This window comes from Lissotriton vulgaris, chromosome 7 (assembly GCF_964263255.1).
Source record: "Lissotriton vulgaris chromosome 7, aLisVul1.2, whole genome shotgun sequence".
Taxonomy (NCBI): domain Eukaryota; kingdom Metazoa; phylum Chordata; class Amphibia; order Caudata; family Salamandridae; genus Lissotriton; species Lissotriton vulgaris.
In genome coordinates this window covers 1,112,014,652-1,112,034,876 of record NC_141695.1, presented here as the reverse complement: position 1 = coordinate 1,112,034,876, position 20,225 = coordinate 1,112,014,652, and the positions used below count along the sequence as shown (strand labels likewise).

The following is a 20,225-nucleotide window of genomic DNA, read 5'->3' as shown; positions in this document are numbered from 1 at the left end:
CCCGGCCAATAGTGTACACCTGGCCCGCTCTCCCTGCAAACCCCGCCCCCAGCGAGTCACTCCCCCTATAACTTTAACAACGTCTACCGCTGTGCGGGAGCGCCCGGGGCGAAGCCCGGGCAAAGGGCGGGCCGTCTGTGGCCGTCAGGGGCCGAAGGAGGCCGGGCTGGGCCACCCCACTGACACTTAGTGCAAAGGAACTTGTCCCTGCCAGTAGGGTGGATTATACATACTCAATTTAATTTGTGTCTCACTGTGATAAATTACTTACTGTTTTGCTTGAGGGGGGCTGTAAATAATGTCTTTACTACCAAATAGCACCATCCTGGTCCCTCCCCAGGCCAGCCATTTTTGGCCCACTAGACACATTTTTTAACCGTGTTACCCAAGACATTGACAAGGAAATCTCCCTAGCAGAGAGACGTGCTGAACGTAGGCTGTCCATTGAGCTCCTCAAAAACTCTGCGGAAAAACGTCCACCGCAAGCCTTCCCGGCATTGGTTACCCCTTTGTCGTCCATAATCCTGCCCGTTGTGTCTGAAGTACCGTATGTATCTCCTCTAATCTTGGAGACTGAGGGTGGCTCGAACTTGGGATCTGAGATTTCCACCATATCTATAATTCCACCTATAAATGTCATTGATTCTCCAACCAGTATAGTTGAACCTAGTGTGTCTACCAGTGTGCCTCAATCAAAACCATGCTCGAAAAGAAAGAGGAGTACCGCCCGAGGAAATGCTATTCCTCTAAACCTCCAAATAAAGTTAGGAAAGTCGCAAAAATTTTGAACACCCAAAAGGAACATATTGGGGTTAGCCAAAGTGGTGACCTATCAAATGAGGGGGGAACGGATGTTTCAGTGAGTCCAGGCCTTACTATCAATGACCCCCAGGGGACGGGGTTGGTTGAGAATGCATCCCCTATACATTCACTGATACCAGAGTTGGAAAAGCTATTAAGGTCCCTCTTGAAACCCATAGAGGATCAAGTTAACAAGTTAATTAATCGAATGGATCACTTCGAGCAGGCCACCGTAGATAATTTTTTGACCACGAAATCGTTACTCAAATCACAACCTAGGATGAGCGAGAGTAGTAAGCTTCAGGAACCTATTGGAAAGGTAAAAAATCTGCCTATTGTTGAAATACAATCTAAATAGGCAGAACCACAAATGGGCCCCAGAAAAAGGGACTAAGTCAACAGACTAATCCTGTAGTGCTAGCTTGCCCTGGCACCAGTACAGGGAAAACAATAACTAAGGTCCCAGACCTGGTGTCTAAGGGTAAGAATAAAGAATGCCCACAAAGTAGTACTTCTGTTCCGAATGACTCCCAGCCTCCACCAAGCATTCCTAAACCCTACCCTAATGTTCGAGCAGGGGGCAATAACGGTCCCAGAATAAACAATGTTGCACTCATTAAATCCCAGCAACCATCAAATATCCCTATACTCCGTCCTGTTGCTCCAGCTACTAGACAACCATCATCCTATCCAATGAAGCCCCCTCAAAAGATACCCCTTGTGAATCTTACCCCGGATTCCTATCCTTATGTGGCGGTCCTTACCAACGTACCACCTCTTTTGGTTGGACAAAGAGAAACCTTCCAGATGCTGAAAAATAAGGTAATGCACTGGTTAAGGGTAAACAGACCACTACCAGGGGAAGTGGATGGGCTGATAATAGGGGTAAGAAGGACAGATTGGATTGGTTATACTCCCAAAAACTTGGGGGGGGACTGTATTGTCATCAATTTTCAAGACCCTAGGGTGGCAGGTTGGATAACGAGGCAGGGCTGGGGCACAAGTAGTGGCGGAATCGGTATTGTGGATCTTACCTTTTTTTACCCAAGGCAAACTTGTGCCCAAGTAGGTGTGTCTAGGAATTTAGGCTGCTTTAACAACCCCCCTTGGTAGGGGTTGTTCCATCTACTACTCCACTACAATGGCAAACCCATAGTAATGGCCTAAACTATAACTTTTTGGAAGGCATGCAAGGTTTGGGTTGGGGTTGTTGACCAAAGTCTGACTATCGGAATAGTAGGGGAAGTACATTTTGTTGGAATCCATGTGGGAACCTTAATGTTTCTGCTTTAAACATTAATGTTGTGTCAAATGAAACGAATGCTGGTGAAAAGATTGTACTTGTGGAGGAAGCTAGTGGGGAGTTAATGCAAAATCAGGGGAGTGGGGAACTACCCGCATCAAGTATCACTGGTACTCAAGGAGTTGAGCACAATATTATGGGCAATGACCAAAATTGGGGAGGGCATGGTGGTAGCCCAATGAACCTCCCTATTTTGCCCTCGACAAGAACAGTATGTAGAGATGGTTCTATCGCAGGGAGTTTTATATCTTGGAATATTGCAGGATTGGGTAGCAAGCTGATGTCACAATCCTGGATTGATTTTATTAATGGGTTTGAAGTGTGTTTTCTACAGGAGACATGGGCTTGTGACCCCATCTTTCTTCCAGGTTACTTAAATTTCTCAATTCCAGCAAGCAGAGGCGCCAGGGGTAGACCAATGGGAGGTCTCACAGTTTGGATCAAGCAGACCTTGGACACTACAATAAAAATGTGGGATTTGGGTTGCAGAGACATCTTAATGTTGCGAATTTCCTCAGAAAAGTGGGGTGTGACAGATTTGTATAACGTTTATGCCAGAGGCACTAATACCGGGAGTTACCCCACTTTAGAGGCCCTGTCTACTTTTTTGCAAACTAAGTCCCTTGGAAATCGAGTAGTAGTAGCTGGGGATTTAAATAGGACCTTTGAACCCCTAGACAGTACTGATGATCCCCTGGGGCAGGAGGAGGATAATCTATGGGAAGTCCCTTCTCTGAATCTAGCCCCTGTCAAACGCTGGACGAAGGACATACTTCTCCTAAATGCCATGTGTTTGGAACACGGGATGAGAGCCCTAAATGGGAGGACAAAGGGTGATAAGGAGGGTGTTTGTACATTTGATAATGGTCACAATAGAAGCAGGATAGATTACGTTATATGTAGTCTCAACCTTTGGCAGGGGGTTTGTGACATGGAAATCAAGGGCAGGATAGAAAGTGATCCCAACCCCCTTTGTGTGACCCACACCTGGTGGATGTCTGCCCAGTCCAATTTGCAGGCAAGTGATGGTTTACTCCCTGACATGGCCAATGATATGCGCAGATTGAAATGGCCATGTGTGTTGGCGACTGCAGAATCTATGGACTTTATTAGTTCTGAGGTGGACAATGCTCTTGCCTCATGGAGTTAGTAAGTTCCATAGTTCCAGGGTCCAGGTACTGACATCCACAACAACCTCTTTTCCCTTCTAAGACCTCATTTCATGAGAGCACGCAAGGCAAATCGTACAATACCTCCCAAACCAGCTAGGTGGTTTAACCAACAGTGTAGGGCAGCCAGATTAGCCTTGGGTAGTGCTATCATAAATAGGGATAGGGCTGCGATTAGTGCAGCAAGGAAGCATTACAACACAAGCATCTCCCTGGCAAAAAAAACGTGGGATGAGAAGTATTGGGCTGAATTAAAGGAGGCCTCTGGGGCCAAGGATTCCAGGCTTTTTCTGGAAGATAGTGAAGTGGGGTAGAGGTGGCATCCCAAATAAACCAGACAATAACGTTGCAGAGGCTGCTTGGGTGATTTATTTTAGACCCCAATATGCAGAGACAAAGGAGGTGGTGGCGGGGGAAGCGATTTCAGCCGTATTTCCCACTGATAATTTGTTTTCCGCCAAAGAAGTTGAACATGCAATATGCTCTGTACAAGGGGGAAGGGCCTCGGGTTTGGATGGGATACCCTCGGATGTTTTTAAAAATGATAAAAATAGGTGGGTTAGGTATGTGTTCCTATTGGGGAATGCCATCGCAAAAGGCGTGTTAGTCCCAGACCAATGGAAGGGAACAATTATCATACCGATCTACAAAAAAGGAGATCGGTCCCTCCCGGCTAATTATAGGCCAATAAGTTTGATTGCCACTATCCAAAAAGTGATAGGGAAGATGGTGGTAAACAAACTTATGGATTGGGTGGATGAGAATAATTCCCTCTCCCCTTACCAGGCAGGCTTCCGGAGGGCTACTAGCACTGTCGATCAGGTGTTTCGTTTCACTATGCTGCGGTGGGGGACGGTACTTCTTGGCAAGGGCAGCCTGTATGTCGCCTTTGTCGACTTGCAGGCTGCCTTTGATCTAGTCCCAAGGAGTAAGCTTTGGACAGTTTTAAATAAAATAGGTATCCCAGCAGAATTGCTCACCCTAATCATGAGGTTGCACGAGAGTAATTTCGCTAAAGTCCAGTGGGGTTTGAATGGTCAATCTTCCATCGACTTTTCAGTCGAACGGGGGGTTCGCCAAGGTTGTGCAATGGCACCCTTGCTTTTTTCATTATTTATTAATGGGATCGTTCGCAGGATGCTGGATGCTAGTGTAGATGCACCTTCGTTAGCGGGCCTCAGGGTCCCTATCCTGATGTTCGCTGGCGATACGCTAATTATGTCTAAGACCCCTTCTGGGCTACAACGTGCCTTAAATATCTTTGATGGGTTCTGCCTGGAGCATGGCCTCGAAGTTAATGTTGGTAAGACCAAGTTGATGGCTTTCTCCCGAGGATGTAAACCTCGCCCTAGGATACATATGAATAACAGAGCTTGAGGTAGTTAGGGGGCCAGCCCGGATGAGCTGAATGGTCAGTTTAGTAAAATTCAAGAGGACAATCTAAGTAATGTTATAAGATTAAATTTGAACAAGCCCATGGATCCACTAACTGACTCTAGCTCAAGCGCACTTCCCTTGAACCATGAAGTATCTAGCAATACGATCATAGTCTCTGAGGAAGGGAATGGTGACTTAAGTACTGGGATTTACTTAGGGACTTCTAGAGTCTCTACTACCGGTACTTCAGATATCTTTCTGTCTCATATCACACAAAATGACGATGTGAAATCCAGCGAGGAACAAGATCTTGAACTGTCAACTCTTAATATTGATGCGACAAATGAAGCTAATGAAATTATAGTATCCAGCTTGAGGAAAACTCAAACACAACTAGATCATAACTCCGATGCTAACACAGGAGAAACTGTGGAACCCGATTCTTTGGTTGATGTGTCGGATGATACAAATTTCAATTTCCAAGAAACAATACCCGATTTATCTATTGCACAAGCTAGTAAATCCTCTCAGCCGAGTGCTTCTGACACTTCAAATCCTACATCTTCGAAAGATATATCAATGGAGGCAATTATGCAGACCCTGATAGAACAGAGAGTGGAGATACAACAACAATACCTTCAATTAAGAGAGGATAATACTAAAATACAAGGAACTATGAGGGATATCTGCCAAAATTTAGGAGGAGTAACAAAAGAAATAGAGGATATTAAATCACGAATAGTGGTGGTGGAGGAAGATGTAAGCCAAACCACATCAACTATCAAACAAAATACGTCAAGAGTGTCCCTTCTGGAAGCTAAAGTGGAAGACTTGGAAAACAGGGCCCGAAGACAAAACCTTAGACTATTCGGTATACCTGAAGGTATTGAGGGGTCAGACCCGAGAGCCTTTATGGTTAAACTTTTCCAAAGGGCCTTCTTGGACCTCACGGATTGGGATTGGGACTCCCAACTCCAGAGAGTACATAGACTTCCTCTAGTCCAAAGAAACACTAATAGCAAATTTCCGAGACCTTTTTTGATTTATTTTGGCAACTTTCTTTTGCGACAAGCAGTAGCACTAAAAGCAAAACCTAACAATCCTGTTACCGTTGATAACTTCACTTTTTTTGTGAAGTCAGACTTAACTAAGGCTACTATGGATAAACGGTGGGAACTTCGGAAGCTGATTGATGCCTTTAAAAATCTAGGATGTTTGGCCTATCTCCAAGAGCCTGCTCGCCTTAAGGTCATCCGTGATGGGCAAGTGGCCTTCTTCACTGATCCCCTATCTGCGGAACAATGTCTGGAAAAATTTTCCCGTGATAATGAAAAAAGAAACCAAAAAGAAAAAGAACAAGAAAATTAGTGCTACACTCTTTTGTTAAAGTATAAAAGGGCAGGTTTATATACATTTATATGATTATACTCTTTCTCTCCTTTGTTTTGTGTGTTTTTTTTTGAGTTTGAACTAAATATAGATACAATAAGGCATGAATTAAATATGGTTTGAGCAGCCACTCATGCATGCTTCTTCACTGTGCTGCCACTTCAGCGGCAGCAAACGCTAGAGGGGAGCTCCCCCCCAAGGAACGGGTCGCTGCAAGGGAGGGGGTGGGGTTGCCACAAGGGCAAGGGTGGCAACGGGTGTCGTGGGTGGGGGGTGGTGATAAAAGTGAAAAATGTGATTGCAAGATTTGACGCTTTATTTTTTTCTAAGAAAAGTATGAATGAAGATTTAACGAAGGTAAAACATATGGAGGAAAAGGAGAACAATATGTATAAGACCAATATCAAATAAATGCTTAAGTTAAGAATTTTATGTTGGAATGTAGATGGCCTAAACAGTAAAAGTAAAAGAAACTTAGTACAAGAAGAGATTAAAATGTATAACCCTAATATTGTGCTGCTGACAGAAACTCATATAAAATATCAAGAAAGAAAGCTGCTAACCCAACTAGGCTACGAATTGGTTACATGTACCTCTTTAAATGAGACTATAAGGGGGGTTCCTATTTTAAAACAAAGAACACTCCCATTAGAGGTAATTAAAACTGCCTCAGATATTAGAGGTAGATGGGCAATTGCACAGATGCAAGGTGTTAAGGTTAAACTGGTACTCTGTGTGGTATATGGTCCAAATATTGATAAACCTAAAATCTATGAAGATTTAAGCTTAGAACTACTAGAATAGGAGGGGGAAACTATCATTGCTGGAGACTTTAATTGTGTTATGAACTATAAAATAGACTCTACGGGGCCATTGAATTTCAAAAGAATGCATAAAGTAAGAGCTGCAATTTTAGAACTTGCAAGATTAAACAATATTAGAGATTTATGGCGGTCCAAACATCCTAGGGTGCCAGGCTTTACTTACTATTCTGCCCCACATAGATCATGTTCTAGGATTGATATGGTTTGGGCCTCTGAACAAATCTTAGAAAATTGTGTGATTGAAATCTGCCCCAAAGTTACATCGGATCATAACCCTCTTCTTTTGGTAGTTAATATTGAAAATCAAAATGTAAAACCACGAAAGTTCACTTTTCCCAGACACTTATTAGTTGATCAAACATTTATATCACTAATTAAAAAACATATACAGGAATTTATTGTACTAAATGTCAACTCAGCCAGTATTAATACGGTATGGGACACTTGTAAGTGTAGTATTAGAGGGTGTGTCCAGCAGTATGTATATAGGCTTAATGCAGAAAATCGCAATAAGAACAAAGATATGACATCTAAATTATCGGACCTGGAAGCACAATTGGCTGAAGCAACATTGCAATCAAAAAATAATATTGAGTTGCTTAGAGCACAATTGGCGGAACTACAAGCTGGACTTAGGAAAAGGTTAAGAGAAAGATATGCAGTAAAATTACATAAATACAAATTAGATCAATACGAAGGCGGCGACTGTATTGGAAAAATATTGGCCTTTAAAACCGCAGATAGAAAAGCGAAAACTAGAATAAAGGAAATAATTGGATCAGATTTAGTGATATATGGGCAAGAGGATCACATTTTAAATCAATTTGTTAAATTTTACCAACATCTATACACCCCAGAGGAGTCACCGAATAAAACAGAGATTGTAAAATATCTTGATCAATATCTAGGACCATCGCGAGTATTAAACCACGAAGTAATTCAACAACTAAACTCTAATATTACTACTGAAGAGATTAAACTGGCTATCGACCATTTACCATTAGGTAAGGCGGTCGGTGAAGATTGTATACCAGGTGAATTTTAAAAACTTTGCTATCAAGAGTTGGCTCCATTACTACAAAAAGTTATTAATTCAATTATTGTTTCTAAACAAGCACCTTCTTCATGGAAACTCGCTAAAATTATATTCTTTCTAAAAAAGGGAAAACCGGAAAAAGAGTGTGGTTCGTATCGGCCCATATCTCTACTTAATTCTGACGTGAAAATTTTTGCTAAAATCCTAGCTAATCGGTTAGCGCCCCATATGCCGGACATTGTCAATCCCCAACAGCATGGCTTTGTGGTTGGTAGAGATACTACTTTGCATGTTAACACCTCAATAACCGCTTTGGATGTAGCAGAAACTACTAACACCCCACTCGGTATGATAATGTTAGATGCTGAAAAAGCATTTGACCGAGTGGGGTGGGAATATCTGTGGACAGTATTAAGTAAAATGGGTATAAATGGCTCTTACTTAGATTGGGTTAAGTCAATTTATGATGAACCACGGGCCGTGATCAGCTATGGAAGTATAGATTCTGATAACTTTAAGATTGCAAGAGGTACAAGACAGGGATGCCCCCTTTCCCCATTATTATTTGCCTTATCTTTAGAACCCTTTCTAAATGCTTTAAACGACCAAATCAATATAATACCAGCTCAACATGGGGATATAACCCTTAAATTAACTGCCTTCGCGGATGATATTGCCATATACACATCGGATATTTGTAAAGCTATGCCCGCAATTATAGAAGAAGCACATAATTATGGGAAAATCTCTGGGTATAAATTAAATGTTAACAAAACACAAATTATACTCAATTACACTCCGGCTACACGTACTTATAAAACTTGCAAAGAAGCCGTATACTGAGGCATAAAGCTTACTGCTAAAGTGGGGAAAATTGTGGAAATAAACTATGGGTCATTTCTTAAAGAAACTGCGGCGAGTTTTAAAAAATGGCATAAGATACCCTTGAGTTTGCTAGGGAGATTAAATCTGATTAAGATGAAAATCTTACCCAAGCTACTTTACTTGTGTAGAGCTATACCGTTACAACCAAATAAGCTTTTTTTTAGGAAGTTGGATGGCATCTGTAGTAGCTTTATCTGGGGGTACAAAAAGGCACGAAGGGCAGTAAAATTTCTGACATTACCAATCTCTAAAGGGGGACTTACCTTTCCGGATTTTAATTTTTACTTTTTAGCTACTTTTCTTTTACGCATTAGGAGCTTATTAAAAAATACTCCATCCTTATTTTTTCATCAATACATGCTGGGGGCTGATGCCAATCAATTTCTACTACGGGTCCACGATCCAAACTACTTCAAAAGAGTAAAATTTAAGACTGCTAAACATGCTATAAGAATTTGGGACAAAATTCTGCACATTAGTAATAGTTCATTTTATAATGCTGAACTTAGATTATGGAACAATCCTGGCCTTCCTGGTATATTTTCGGACGGCTTGGGTAATCGGTGGATAAGACAAGATATAAACACACTAGGAGACCTTTATGGTACTAATGGTTTGATGGATTTTGAGAATTTAAAAGTTACAAACGGGCTCACGGATGATATGCACTTTAAATATCGACAACTGAGAGATTTTTTCTGTAATAAATTGAAAATAACGGAAGTCAAACAATCTGATATTCTTGAGGGTATTTATTCAGAAAAAACTAAATCATTAATTAAATGGGGATATCAATGGCTCATTAAGGAGAAGGGAGAAAATACAACTCAAATCGCAGCTAAATGGTCTTGCAGATTAAATCAAAACATCAATTCAGTACAGATCGGAAGTGCCCTAACCCATTTAAGTGATATAGTTCACTCTTCTAATCTTAAAATGCAACTATATAGGACAATCACGGAACTGTATTATACGCCACAAAGAATATCCAGCTGGGCACAAGGTAACTCTTTGACAGATAAATCTAGGTGTCCTAAATGTAATACTGTTGCGGCAGGAATCGAACATATGTTATTCTCCTGTCCTGCACTTTCCAATTTCTGGAATCGCATATCTTACCATCTTCAATTTAATCAAATAAATTCATCGGATCTCACAGTACAAATGGTTTTATTAGATATCCAAGATAGGAACTGTCCCAATAAGGATCTTTTAACGATTTTGCTAGCATGTGCTAGATTAATAGTAGCTAGGGTCTGGATATCTAAAGAACCCCCTAAGGTTGCGGATTGGATATCATTGGTTTATGAAATTAGAACTATGGAGTTTTCTTTAGCTAAGCTTAGAGGTCCAAAAGCTCTTCTGAGAAAAGAAAAGATATGGAAGAACTTCTTTGAAGGCCAAGAAATGTGATTAGGCCTAGTCTGGTCTTCTTTGCTTTAGTAGTTTATTACTTTAATTGGAGAACTAATGTGAAGTTTGGTTTACAGTTTATTTTATATTGTTTCCATTCCTCAATTTTATTTGCTGTTTATATCAATTGTATTTGTACGTTAAGTATGGAATTGAATTGTAATGAACCTTGTCACTTCTTGCAAACAATAAAAATGTTTTTTTTAAAAAAAAAGAGGTAGTTAGGGAGTTTACCTACCTGGGGGTACAAATAGCAAATAGCCAAGGCTGGTCCCATCACATAGAAAAAGCGGTCTTGAAACACCAGCAAATTTCGGGGGCACTACGGGTGGAGCATAAAAGATCAAAAGCAAAACCCATAAAACCCGTCCTTGCCGTATATGATGCAAAGGCAATAGGGTCGGCCCTATATGGGGCAGAGTTGTGGGGTTTTGAAAAGCTTACCTCCCTACAGATAACAGAGAACAGGTTCTTCAGGGGAATTACGGGACTTCCCCAGAGCACCCCACTAATCCCGCTTAGCCTTGATGTTGGGAGAAGATCTGTTAGTGATCGAGCTCGATTGCGTCCCATCTTATATTGGAGACGCCTTTGGTCTACCCCCGAGATTAAGCACTATGCAGATGGGTTTCTGGCAAGAATTAAAATTGACACCTTCCATACAATATCTTGGTTGAAAAATATATGGGTCATGTTAGGCGAACTGGGTCTTTCCAACCTTTGGGATAATGCAGCGGGGGAAGTTTTTCCAAGTAAAGATACCCTTAAAACTTTATATTGGGAGTGGATAGATGGTAGGCTCTGGAGGGGCGCAAAATCCGATTCGATGGGGGGTCGTTTTCTGGAAATCAAAATGTGTCCCGTGTTAAAACAGTACTGGGACAGTATAACTGTCCCTATGGACAGTAAGTTATTTTTCCAGTTGAGATATGGCTGAGATATTTAACAGGCAGGTGGAAGAGTTTGAATACCCTGTGCTGCCCAGCGTGCGGTGCAGCCAATGAAAGTATGGGTCACTTCCTATTTGTTTGTAATGCCTACGCCACCCCAAGGAGGGTATGGTTAGCTCCAGTTTGTAAGAACCTTGGGACATGTAGTGGTGTTGAGGCATTGAGAATCATCTGTCCCTCCACTGATTAGCCTATTGTTTTGGGCATAGCCAAGTATCTGGGGTGGGCCTGGTCCATTAGGCGGAGGGCTCTTTCCAAAAATGTGATTTGATTAATGTTTTAAATGTGTGTTAATTTTTATACTGATTAAGCTTGCACAACTGTTTTATAAATATGTATTTGTATAAATGTGATTTAAATATTTAATTGTGATGTGTTTAAATGTATGTTGTGCTTTTATGAGTATATAACTCGAATAAAGCTTTTCAAACAAGCGATATGCAGAAAAGGAGAGCGCAATCAAAACAATACCGATGCAGGTGAGAGTGTAGTGCGAAACAAAACGAGCACCCTAACACTCTAAAACGAGAGCGAAGGCACACAACATCTGAACCCAAAGGCAGAAAGAAAAAAATCTAACAATGTAGTTGGTGCATTATCAGCAAGAGGAAGATCCACTCAAATTTGTGACTTTAAAGACTTCTTCAAAGAAAAACAACTTGCACACATCTAGACCAAACAATAGATGGCTGGAGTTTGGAAAGCATGTGTTTCTACAGCCACATGTGCCTCAAACATATTGTAACTTGTGAAGTAAAATTCTGCGATGTGAAGTAATCAAAAATGTACCTGCTATGTAAAGTCCCATGAAGTAAAAGCTGCATTGTAAGGGCATCATGCCGATAGCAGAACTTATGTTGACTACTGAAAATAGGCCAAAACAGACAGCTGCCCTACTGATGATGTCGACAGAAAAGTGAATTGTCCAGTATTCATAACAAAGAAAGTTAGCGTACTGGAATTTCTTCAAGACTGTACCTTGGGCTTGAACCGATAAAACTGCAGAAACCTAATAAGTGCAACTAACCTGACTCCTTTCAATGTTTCAACAGTGGAGGATTTCCGTGTTAAGAAAATTACTGACCAGATTCAGAATCATATTTATAGTATGCAGGATATGCGTGGGGCTAGAGGAGTGATTGGTACTACGAGCCAAATTATAAACCCTCCAGCACCCCACCTGCAGCAACATAGTTTGATGTCATCAGTCCACCTGTCAAATAAGTTTGATTTCAAACCATGCTACTGGAAAACAGAAGCAAAAGAAAGCTCCAAATACTTCTGCTCACAACTGAGACTCCTTCACACTGTAGTACATAATGCCTCGACTTTCGATCTTTTACCCACTTCTGCAGGCAGGTCAATGTTGCTTATTGTGTGCAGGTGTCCTTACACCACTACTGATCCAACGTTGTAAGTGAACACAAACAGATTAACATGGTACCTCCAGCCCTAAAATATTCACAGTTGTAACAAATACTCTGCAAGAAGAGAGTTCCACCTTGTACACGTTGGGAAAGCAGATACATTTTGCTGTGCTTTAATGAGGAATAGAGAGGAGTTGGTGTTACTCACTGATCCAGGGTCTTGTAATAGATATCCAAGTCCTTGATAACCAGCTCTGTGGTCCTCATCACAATCATCATTTCTCTGTACTTCTCCTCCGCATCTTTGTACTGCGGCTCCCGCAGCTCCTTCTTAAATCGAATAATTTCCTCCTCAAAACCTTTCTGTCTCCCGAGTGCCAGGCTGTGGTTTCTTTTCAAGTTTTCTATTTTATCTTCCAGCTGACGAAATTCACTGCAAACAGGGAAGCAGCAAACCAAAAATGATTAAAATTGCATGGGTCAAAAGAACTAGTAACTAGAAACTATACACTATTGTAACTTCTGGGGACTGGGTAACTGCAACGTTTAGCATGGGATTACAGTGTGGCCACTGCGCAAAAATATATTGACACAGCACCGATTTGATGCTATTAGTTAAATGAAGTACAGCAGTCGCTAATGTCATTCAATAGTTTTACTAATGGTAACATGAAGGAGAAACTGAGAACCACGTGTTCGTTCAGACACTGTGCGCTTGCAAATACCTAAAGGACAGTAATGATTTTATCACACTTGTCAATTATTAAGAAAACAATACCCACATCTCTTAACAAGTCACCCATTCAACTGCTCGTAAACAGGTGCATTTGCAAATCACGAAGGTAGTCTAGCAAGACTCTAAGCAGCAAGACTGACACAACTAACAGGGATTAGGTGCAGGGCCAAATGGCCCTCGCTTCCACTGCAGAGTGACAGCCCTACAAAACACCCCATTCTTCAAGGATTTGGCCGTAACTGTTGAAATCTGGTATGACGTTCACATACTATGTTCAACTCAGACTTTCATCCTTCAAAGACTTATAAAACTGTGGGGCATATATATGAAGAAACCATTTTGCGATTCTCAAATTGCGTTTTTTAGAGAATCGCAATTAGAGAATTGCAAAATGCACTTTATGTGGGATTTGCAAAAAATGTAGCGAATCCTACATATTCCTTATTTGCGAATCGCAAATTGAGATTCGCAAATAAGGAATACCATTCCTACGGGCTAGGAGGCCCATAGGAACGAATGGGAAGACATTCTCAATTTGTGATGAGCAATTAGAGAATTGCAAAGTGAGAATGCAATTTCAAGGGAGAAAGGGTGTCATAAGGACACCTTGATGCACGCCTGAAATGAGCACGTGGGCACATGTGGCGCACATTCATGCCCTGAGGGCATGTATGTGTACCACATGACAATTTAAAAAAAGCAAAAAAGTGCTTTTCTCAAAGAATTAGCAAAAATACCATCAACTGTCAGTTGGTGGTAATTTGCGATTTCTTATGCCAAATTCGCACAATTTAGGTGCTTTCTACTTCGCATTTAAGGAATTGCAATTTGCGTTTCCTCAAATGCAATCGCAAAATAGAGAATCACAAGTTTTGTGACTCTCTAATTTGCGATGCCCTTTTGGGATTATACATCCCAAAAGGCCTTTTCCCGTTCGAAAATGGGCCGATTCTGAGAATCGGCCCGTTTGCGAACGGGAAAAGGGTCGATATATATGCCCCATGGTCATTAAAGTGAGTAACAGTAACTCCGGTTAATACCAGTAGTTAGAAATGCCAAAATTGTGTCTGCGAGCATCATACAAAGCATATTATAAATTGATAGTAGGGATTATTTTCTATAAACAGTCCTTTGGGTATAATAAGCCTCTCTGTGTTTGCTTAGAGATAACTCAACAACAGAAAACAATGACCCTGAAAAGAGATAAATATTTCACCAGTTTTCTTTACAAGTAGTGGTCGGCCGCTCACACGCACAAGGTGTGTCTCAAGTCGTGTTTTTCGTGGCTGACCTCAGACCTAGCTGGTTAAGAAATCAGCATCCAGAAAAGTCAGAATAATGTTTGGGGCTCCACAACAAGAATGTATCGCTAACTAAAGCTGTTAATTTGTGAGGGCATAAGGAACTAGTCATCAGTACACATTTTATCCAAACTTCCCGTTTCAGTAAGATCTTTACTAGACTGTGTTGATAAATTTAAGTGGTATTTGTATTGCACAAACCTATCCAAAAGGCACAGACTGTGTTTGAAGAACAATTTTAAAGGAACAGATCTAATTCTTCTGCAGTGGCAGGGTTTTCGGATCACAATGCCTACCAGAACAGACAAAGATCTTGGAAAAGGCGAATCCTGGTGTCCTAGAAGGAAATGCCTCAATGCTTGAATGCTTTCGTCCTTAGAATGTATGTAACTTTGAATATGCACCAAGACAAGCTCTTATGAAAGGCATAGAAAAACTGATGTACGCGTTCTAGAGTAATCATTGGGTGGATGGGATCCCGAAGAAGGTATTTTCCCTAATTTGGTACTCATTTTTCCCAAATGTTGATAAGACAGCAAATATACTGGTCGTGCAGATGTTTATATTTTCACTTCACTGTGATGGCTTCCTATTATTTAATTTATATCACTCAATTCTCTTTCAACTGTCACCATGTTTGGTTCAAGTTTCTATTCAAGATTAGATCTGATTACTAAGGGTTTCATATTATGACTTGAGAGAAACCTCTTTAATTTAGCTCTGGTAGCAAATTGCTAGTTTCATGATAGCAGCCCGTTTGTGCTTCATTTTCTAGCATACCTTCTGATTTAGCATTAAGTTGTCCCTTGATATTGCAGAAGACCCATAATGTTGGCAAACTGTCCGTGGTGGCATAGTTGGTTGCTGGTTACCGGGCTGGTTAATCACGGTTGAGCTCTATGAAAAGGGTAATGCCTCAGTGCCTCACACCATATTCAGAGAAGCAAGTCCTTTGCTATCAGTGTATTCCAGCCCAAGGATGCGTGTAGAGGGGCTGTTACCTCTATGTATCAGCTTAGCACCTTCTTTTCCGCAACTTGTCCTGCCTCATCACAGTTATTGGCGTCTTTAGGTGCCTGAAGGCTCCAGTAGATACCTGGGGCAACAGCAGGTAAAATCACCTCACCCAAGAGCAAGCAATAGAAAACTCACTTTAAGGCTGTATTGCAATTCTGATTCCAGTTAGCACATACTGAGAAACTATACCCCTTTCACTGCCCAGCTCCCTTTCACCTGTCTTCCACCAAATGCATCCTCACCTCAGTGCTACTCAACTCACACAGGAGATAAAAAGGTCCTACTTAACAAAGTGCCAATATTTCCACCCCCAATTGGAAGGTAATGTGAGGGGGTGGGGCAAGGAGAAACAGGTGTAAATATAAAGAGTATTCAGAACTTAGGAGGCATGGAGTACAAGAGGTTTCATGGGGATGCAGCATTAATTGAAGGGCAGGCTCCAAATGAGGTCCACAAAAACACTGGAATTATCCTAGACCTTCTTCTGTGGCAGGCAAAATAGTTATTTTGCTGATGAACTTTTTCTGATTTCACTAAAAATACATGCATGGTAAAGTTTGCTAGTGAGCTGCGAGGCATAGCTACTTGCAGTCTAACAGAATAATTGCACCCCAAAGAAGAGACAATTCTCACCATGATTCTAAAGCAAAAGAAACATGCAGATCTCCTGCAAGTGATTCGTAAGTCAAGTGATGATGGGAAAAAACACATTGAATGAAGTTGTCAATATATAAGGAGGACGAAGATCAAAAGTTGGGGGTTAATGAATACATGAAGGAGACACAAGGGAGACGATACAAACAGAGATGAAGGACCAATATAAGTTTGAAGAAAATGAATGTGTGCCTCCAAAGGCAGTCAACCATGTTTAGGGAAGAAGGGACTTGTGTCAATGTGTAAACATATATGGACCCTCACAAAATCCCATCGCAGTTACAAGAGCAAGATCAAAAGTTGTGGAAAACATGGTGGGTTTTAATGAAAAAAGGCTACAAAAAATCAGTTGTATTTGTTACAGTTCAGGAGTAAAATAGACTCTCAAATTAGTTTGAGATTTGTTTTTTAAATGGTAAAAGCGCATACGTTTTCATTTGCATGACTTGCATCTGCCCCATCTCCTTTGTAAGCTTCTTTCTCTGTTCTTCAACATGTTCAAGCTCTTCCATTCTTTTGCGCAGAGTCAAATTGTCTTGCAACCATCTTTCCTGAATCTAGACAGAAGCAATGCATATGTAAATGTTTATTTAAGAAACACCTCCCATCAAATTTAGTCACCCTAGATTAAAAAATCCAGAACTGTTTTTGTTAAAAAAAAAATACCAGGGAGTGAACTTAACACAAACCAAAATGTCAATGGGCTAATACTGTCAGAACTGTAACCTTATAGCACATATAGTATATCAAAGGTAAAAGGTAATATGTCATTTGCAGATGATATAAAATCAACTCAACCTATGGACTACTAAAAGGTGGAAACTTTGAGCCAACCTTATTTGCATTATGGCTAACCTAAAAAGTTCAAATTACGTTTCTGAACCAATTCTGGTATCACAGGCAACATGTACAGTGCAGCTTTTCTGATTGCTCAAGTTTGGTAAGGTTAAACCTCTTCCCAAAAGAGTACTTGCAACTCGTTATTATCAATAATTTTTGTTTTATATTAGGTCTCTCTTTCGGCACAAAGATTCTGGGGGCCCATATTGACTAAAAACTTAATGAACTGATTTTTTGCTTCAGGTGACCCTTTTCTGCAGATCTGAGATCCGTCAGCAGCTCCGAACATGGTCAGTCACACAGCCCTACTTTTGAGTCTGACTCAATATTTATTTTAGGTCTCCAGCTACCTGGAGCACCACTTTGAACAGATAACATTATTGAACCACTCTCTCACCAACTCTTATTCCTACATGGTGCTCTTCAAAGCTTCAACTTTACTGATAACTCCTCAATCTGTATTTTAAACTACTAGGAAACCAACATGGTGGAACTCACTATATCTCATCACCAGTACGCTAACAATGCTGAGAGCACTTAGGTGTCGCCACACCTGCTAACCTTTCTTTGGCTAATCTTTGGAGCAAGATGTGGTGTTCACGTGGACTAGTTGTCCACACAAGAGGTATGTAGTTATTAGCTGTTGAGACTTAAAATCAAAGAAAGCACAGATATTCTAAGGAATTAATGATGGTGCAAATTCTGCAAGAATTTCATATACATACATAAAATAGAACAATTTTTGATTGAAAAAAATCTACCAGAATTTGCTCACACCAATGGGCAGACAAAATAGAAAAAGTAAAAAAGAACATTTAGACTTGCATTCATGGTGGACTATTGTAAACAAAATGAAGTTAGGAAGCAAGCAAAAAAGGGTAAAGTTTCATACTGCCTAAATCATCCTCCAACAAAGAAAATGAGAAGCTGGGAAATGTATGCGTCAACTAAAACAAATCTCAAGACAGCAACAAGTAAAACATTACTTATCAGTAAGATGTACATCGTTGACAGGTGTTCAACAATTGTAGGTGCATTTTTTGCTTTCTCTTTGGGGTTTATCACTGGATACAGCTGATCTGCTCTGAGTGTAAATAAACCAGAAGCCTGGGTAATACCTGTACCTCAATCGTATGGCGAGTAGGAGAGCAGGAAGTGACATAGTGGTGTTGAAATCTACTCCTGTAAAGCCATCAAGTGAGTGTGGCCTCTTTCTTCTTCGTCAGATAGAGTGTTTTATGTGGTGAGTGCATTTCTGATGAGCAGTGCAACGTTATGCTTCAACTACACTAGACTGCTATAATGAGTTTAAAGAAGCCAAACCAGTAGCTTGAAACACACAACAAACATTTCATGAAATTGTGCTGCACCTGTGATCTTCATTCTGTGTAAATCCCTTAATTATGATCAGAACCAAAATTCCCACAAATTGCTCAGACCCTAGTTCAGGCACTTCACTTAATTTGTAGTTCATGAAAAACAAAACACTGGCATACCTTCTGGGTGTCAATATCTTGCCGAATGGTAACCATATCCTTGTTTATCTTATCTTTCATCTTTTCACATTCATTTAAACGAGTTTTCATCTCCTCCAAATCGGTCTCTTTTTGCTACAAGAAGGGAAACTGGGTGAGTTGAACAAAAAATAGCATACCAATGCTTAACTGTATATTTTCGTGTATAGCCTTTGGTTACCTCTTTGTATTCTTCTTTACCATCTTTAATGTATTTTTCTATTTCTCTCACAAAGTTAGCAATTGTCTTATTCTTCTCTTTGATAATGTTTAACTGCAAAAACAAAAAGGCAAACATTTCAATATAGAAACAGCAATTGCAACTAACCCACCAAAAACATTAAAACAGTACTTTAACAGCAAGAATATTTAACTGTAATACAAACTATTTATTGACTGCTGATACCATGGTGTGAGAATATACTTTTCACTTTATCAAAAGCATGTTATTGGGTAAGAAACGCCTTCCATAAACACTACTCCCAAGACAAAGGCAAGATAAAGGGGAACCCAATAGACCCTTGTCGACTTGGCAGTTCACAATGTCAAGGTAAGTGTGCCTACAAGGGATTTATTCAAAACTTTTTTAAAAAAAAGATTCTTCAATAAAATTCAAGGGTAAGTTGTATTCAAGTAACCTACATAGAAGTCAATCTGAAAAATCAATCAGAACATCATAACATGCATTAATCCATGAATCAAACATCAAAGCAACATGAATTATGAAAAGAAAAAAAGAGGAAGAACACGGGTGTGTATATTCAAACAAAATTTAGTGTCAATTCAGAATTCATTTGTATAGGGTACGTAGAACAACAACACAACGTGACCAGAAGTAATGTTGGCATAAACTGTAGAAATCCTTCACAGTCACAATTGTGAACACCTTTTCATAAAATGTTTTGTTTGAATATACACACCCGTTTTTTTCCACTTTTTTTCTTTTCCAGCCACGGCCCATGGAGGGAGTTTCGGTGGGGCGGAGGGGCAGGGTGGGGGGTGCTAAAAACCGGAGTATGGATAATTGAAGGTAAGTAAACAACTTAATAAATAAAAGAAATTTCGTAGCGCACCCTGCATCACATTGCTTGGGATTGTGCGCAGGCTGCTCTGTGTGGGACCTCAGTGGCTTTAGGGATATACTGATGTGCACCCAGACAGCCCCATTTTTTTTTTTTTTTTGGGAAAACCTTTATTTACAGATCAAAGTACACGGCTATTCAGCCTTACATCCCGGAGGCTAGGCAGCCGTATAAAAAGAGGATGATCAGTGCACACAGTGCATATTATAAAATCGTACAAGGTTTAATTTTATGTTATAAGTAATGAAAATATAAATTAAAATACCATAAAAGAGCACCAGAAACGGTGCGAAAAAGGCAAGGCAAAAGTACGTAGGTGCGACAGTACCCAGCACAGGAGAAGGCTGGGCCTTGAGCCCAAAGAGTACACGTATGAACAGTGCAAAATGGACGATATCAGGAGGGGAAGTATGCAGGATTTGCAAGGTAATGGCAGTTTGCTTGGAAGTAAAGGCTAAGGGGAAAGTCATACCTCCAATGGGGCAGTGCCAGGAGGGAGACAGATATCACCCCTGTATTCATTCCAGGCCCCCCAGATCCCAAGCCATTTCTTGGGTTTGCCCCGGG

At 40.5% G+C, this 20,225-nt stretch overlaps 1 protein-coding gene across 1 annotated transcript in view; it reads right to left on the bottom strand.

The window, feature by feature from the left end:
• The window catches only part of RAD50 (RAD50 double strand break repair protein), a 441,934-nt gene that overhangs the window by 126,322 nt on the left and 295,387 nt on the right, over positions 1-20,225 (bottom strand). The window contains exons 19-22 of the mRNA XM_086931566.1: positions 18,758-18,850; positions 18,559-18,672; positions 16,652-16,779; positions 12,723-12,947 (exon numbers count right to left, since the gene is read on the bottom strand). Coding sequence (XP_086787692.1) covers positions 12,723-12,947; positions 16,652-16,779; positions 18,559-18,672; positions 18,758-18,850 — 560 coding nt within the window. The remainder of the gene's footprint in view (positions 1-12,722; positions 12,948-16,651; positions 16,780-18,558; positions 18,673-18,757; positions 18,851-20,225) is intronic.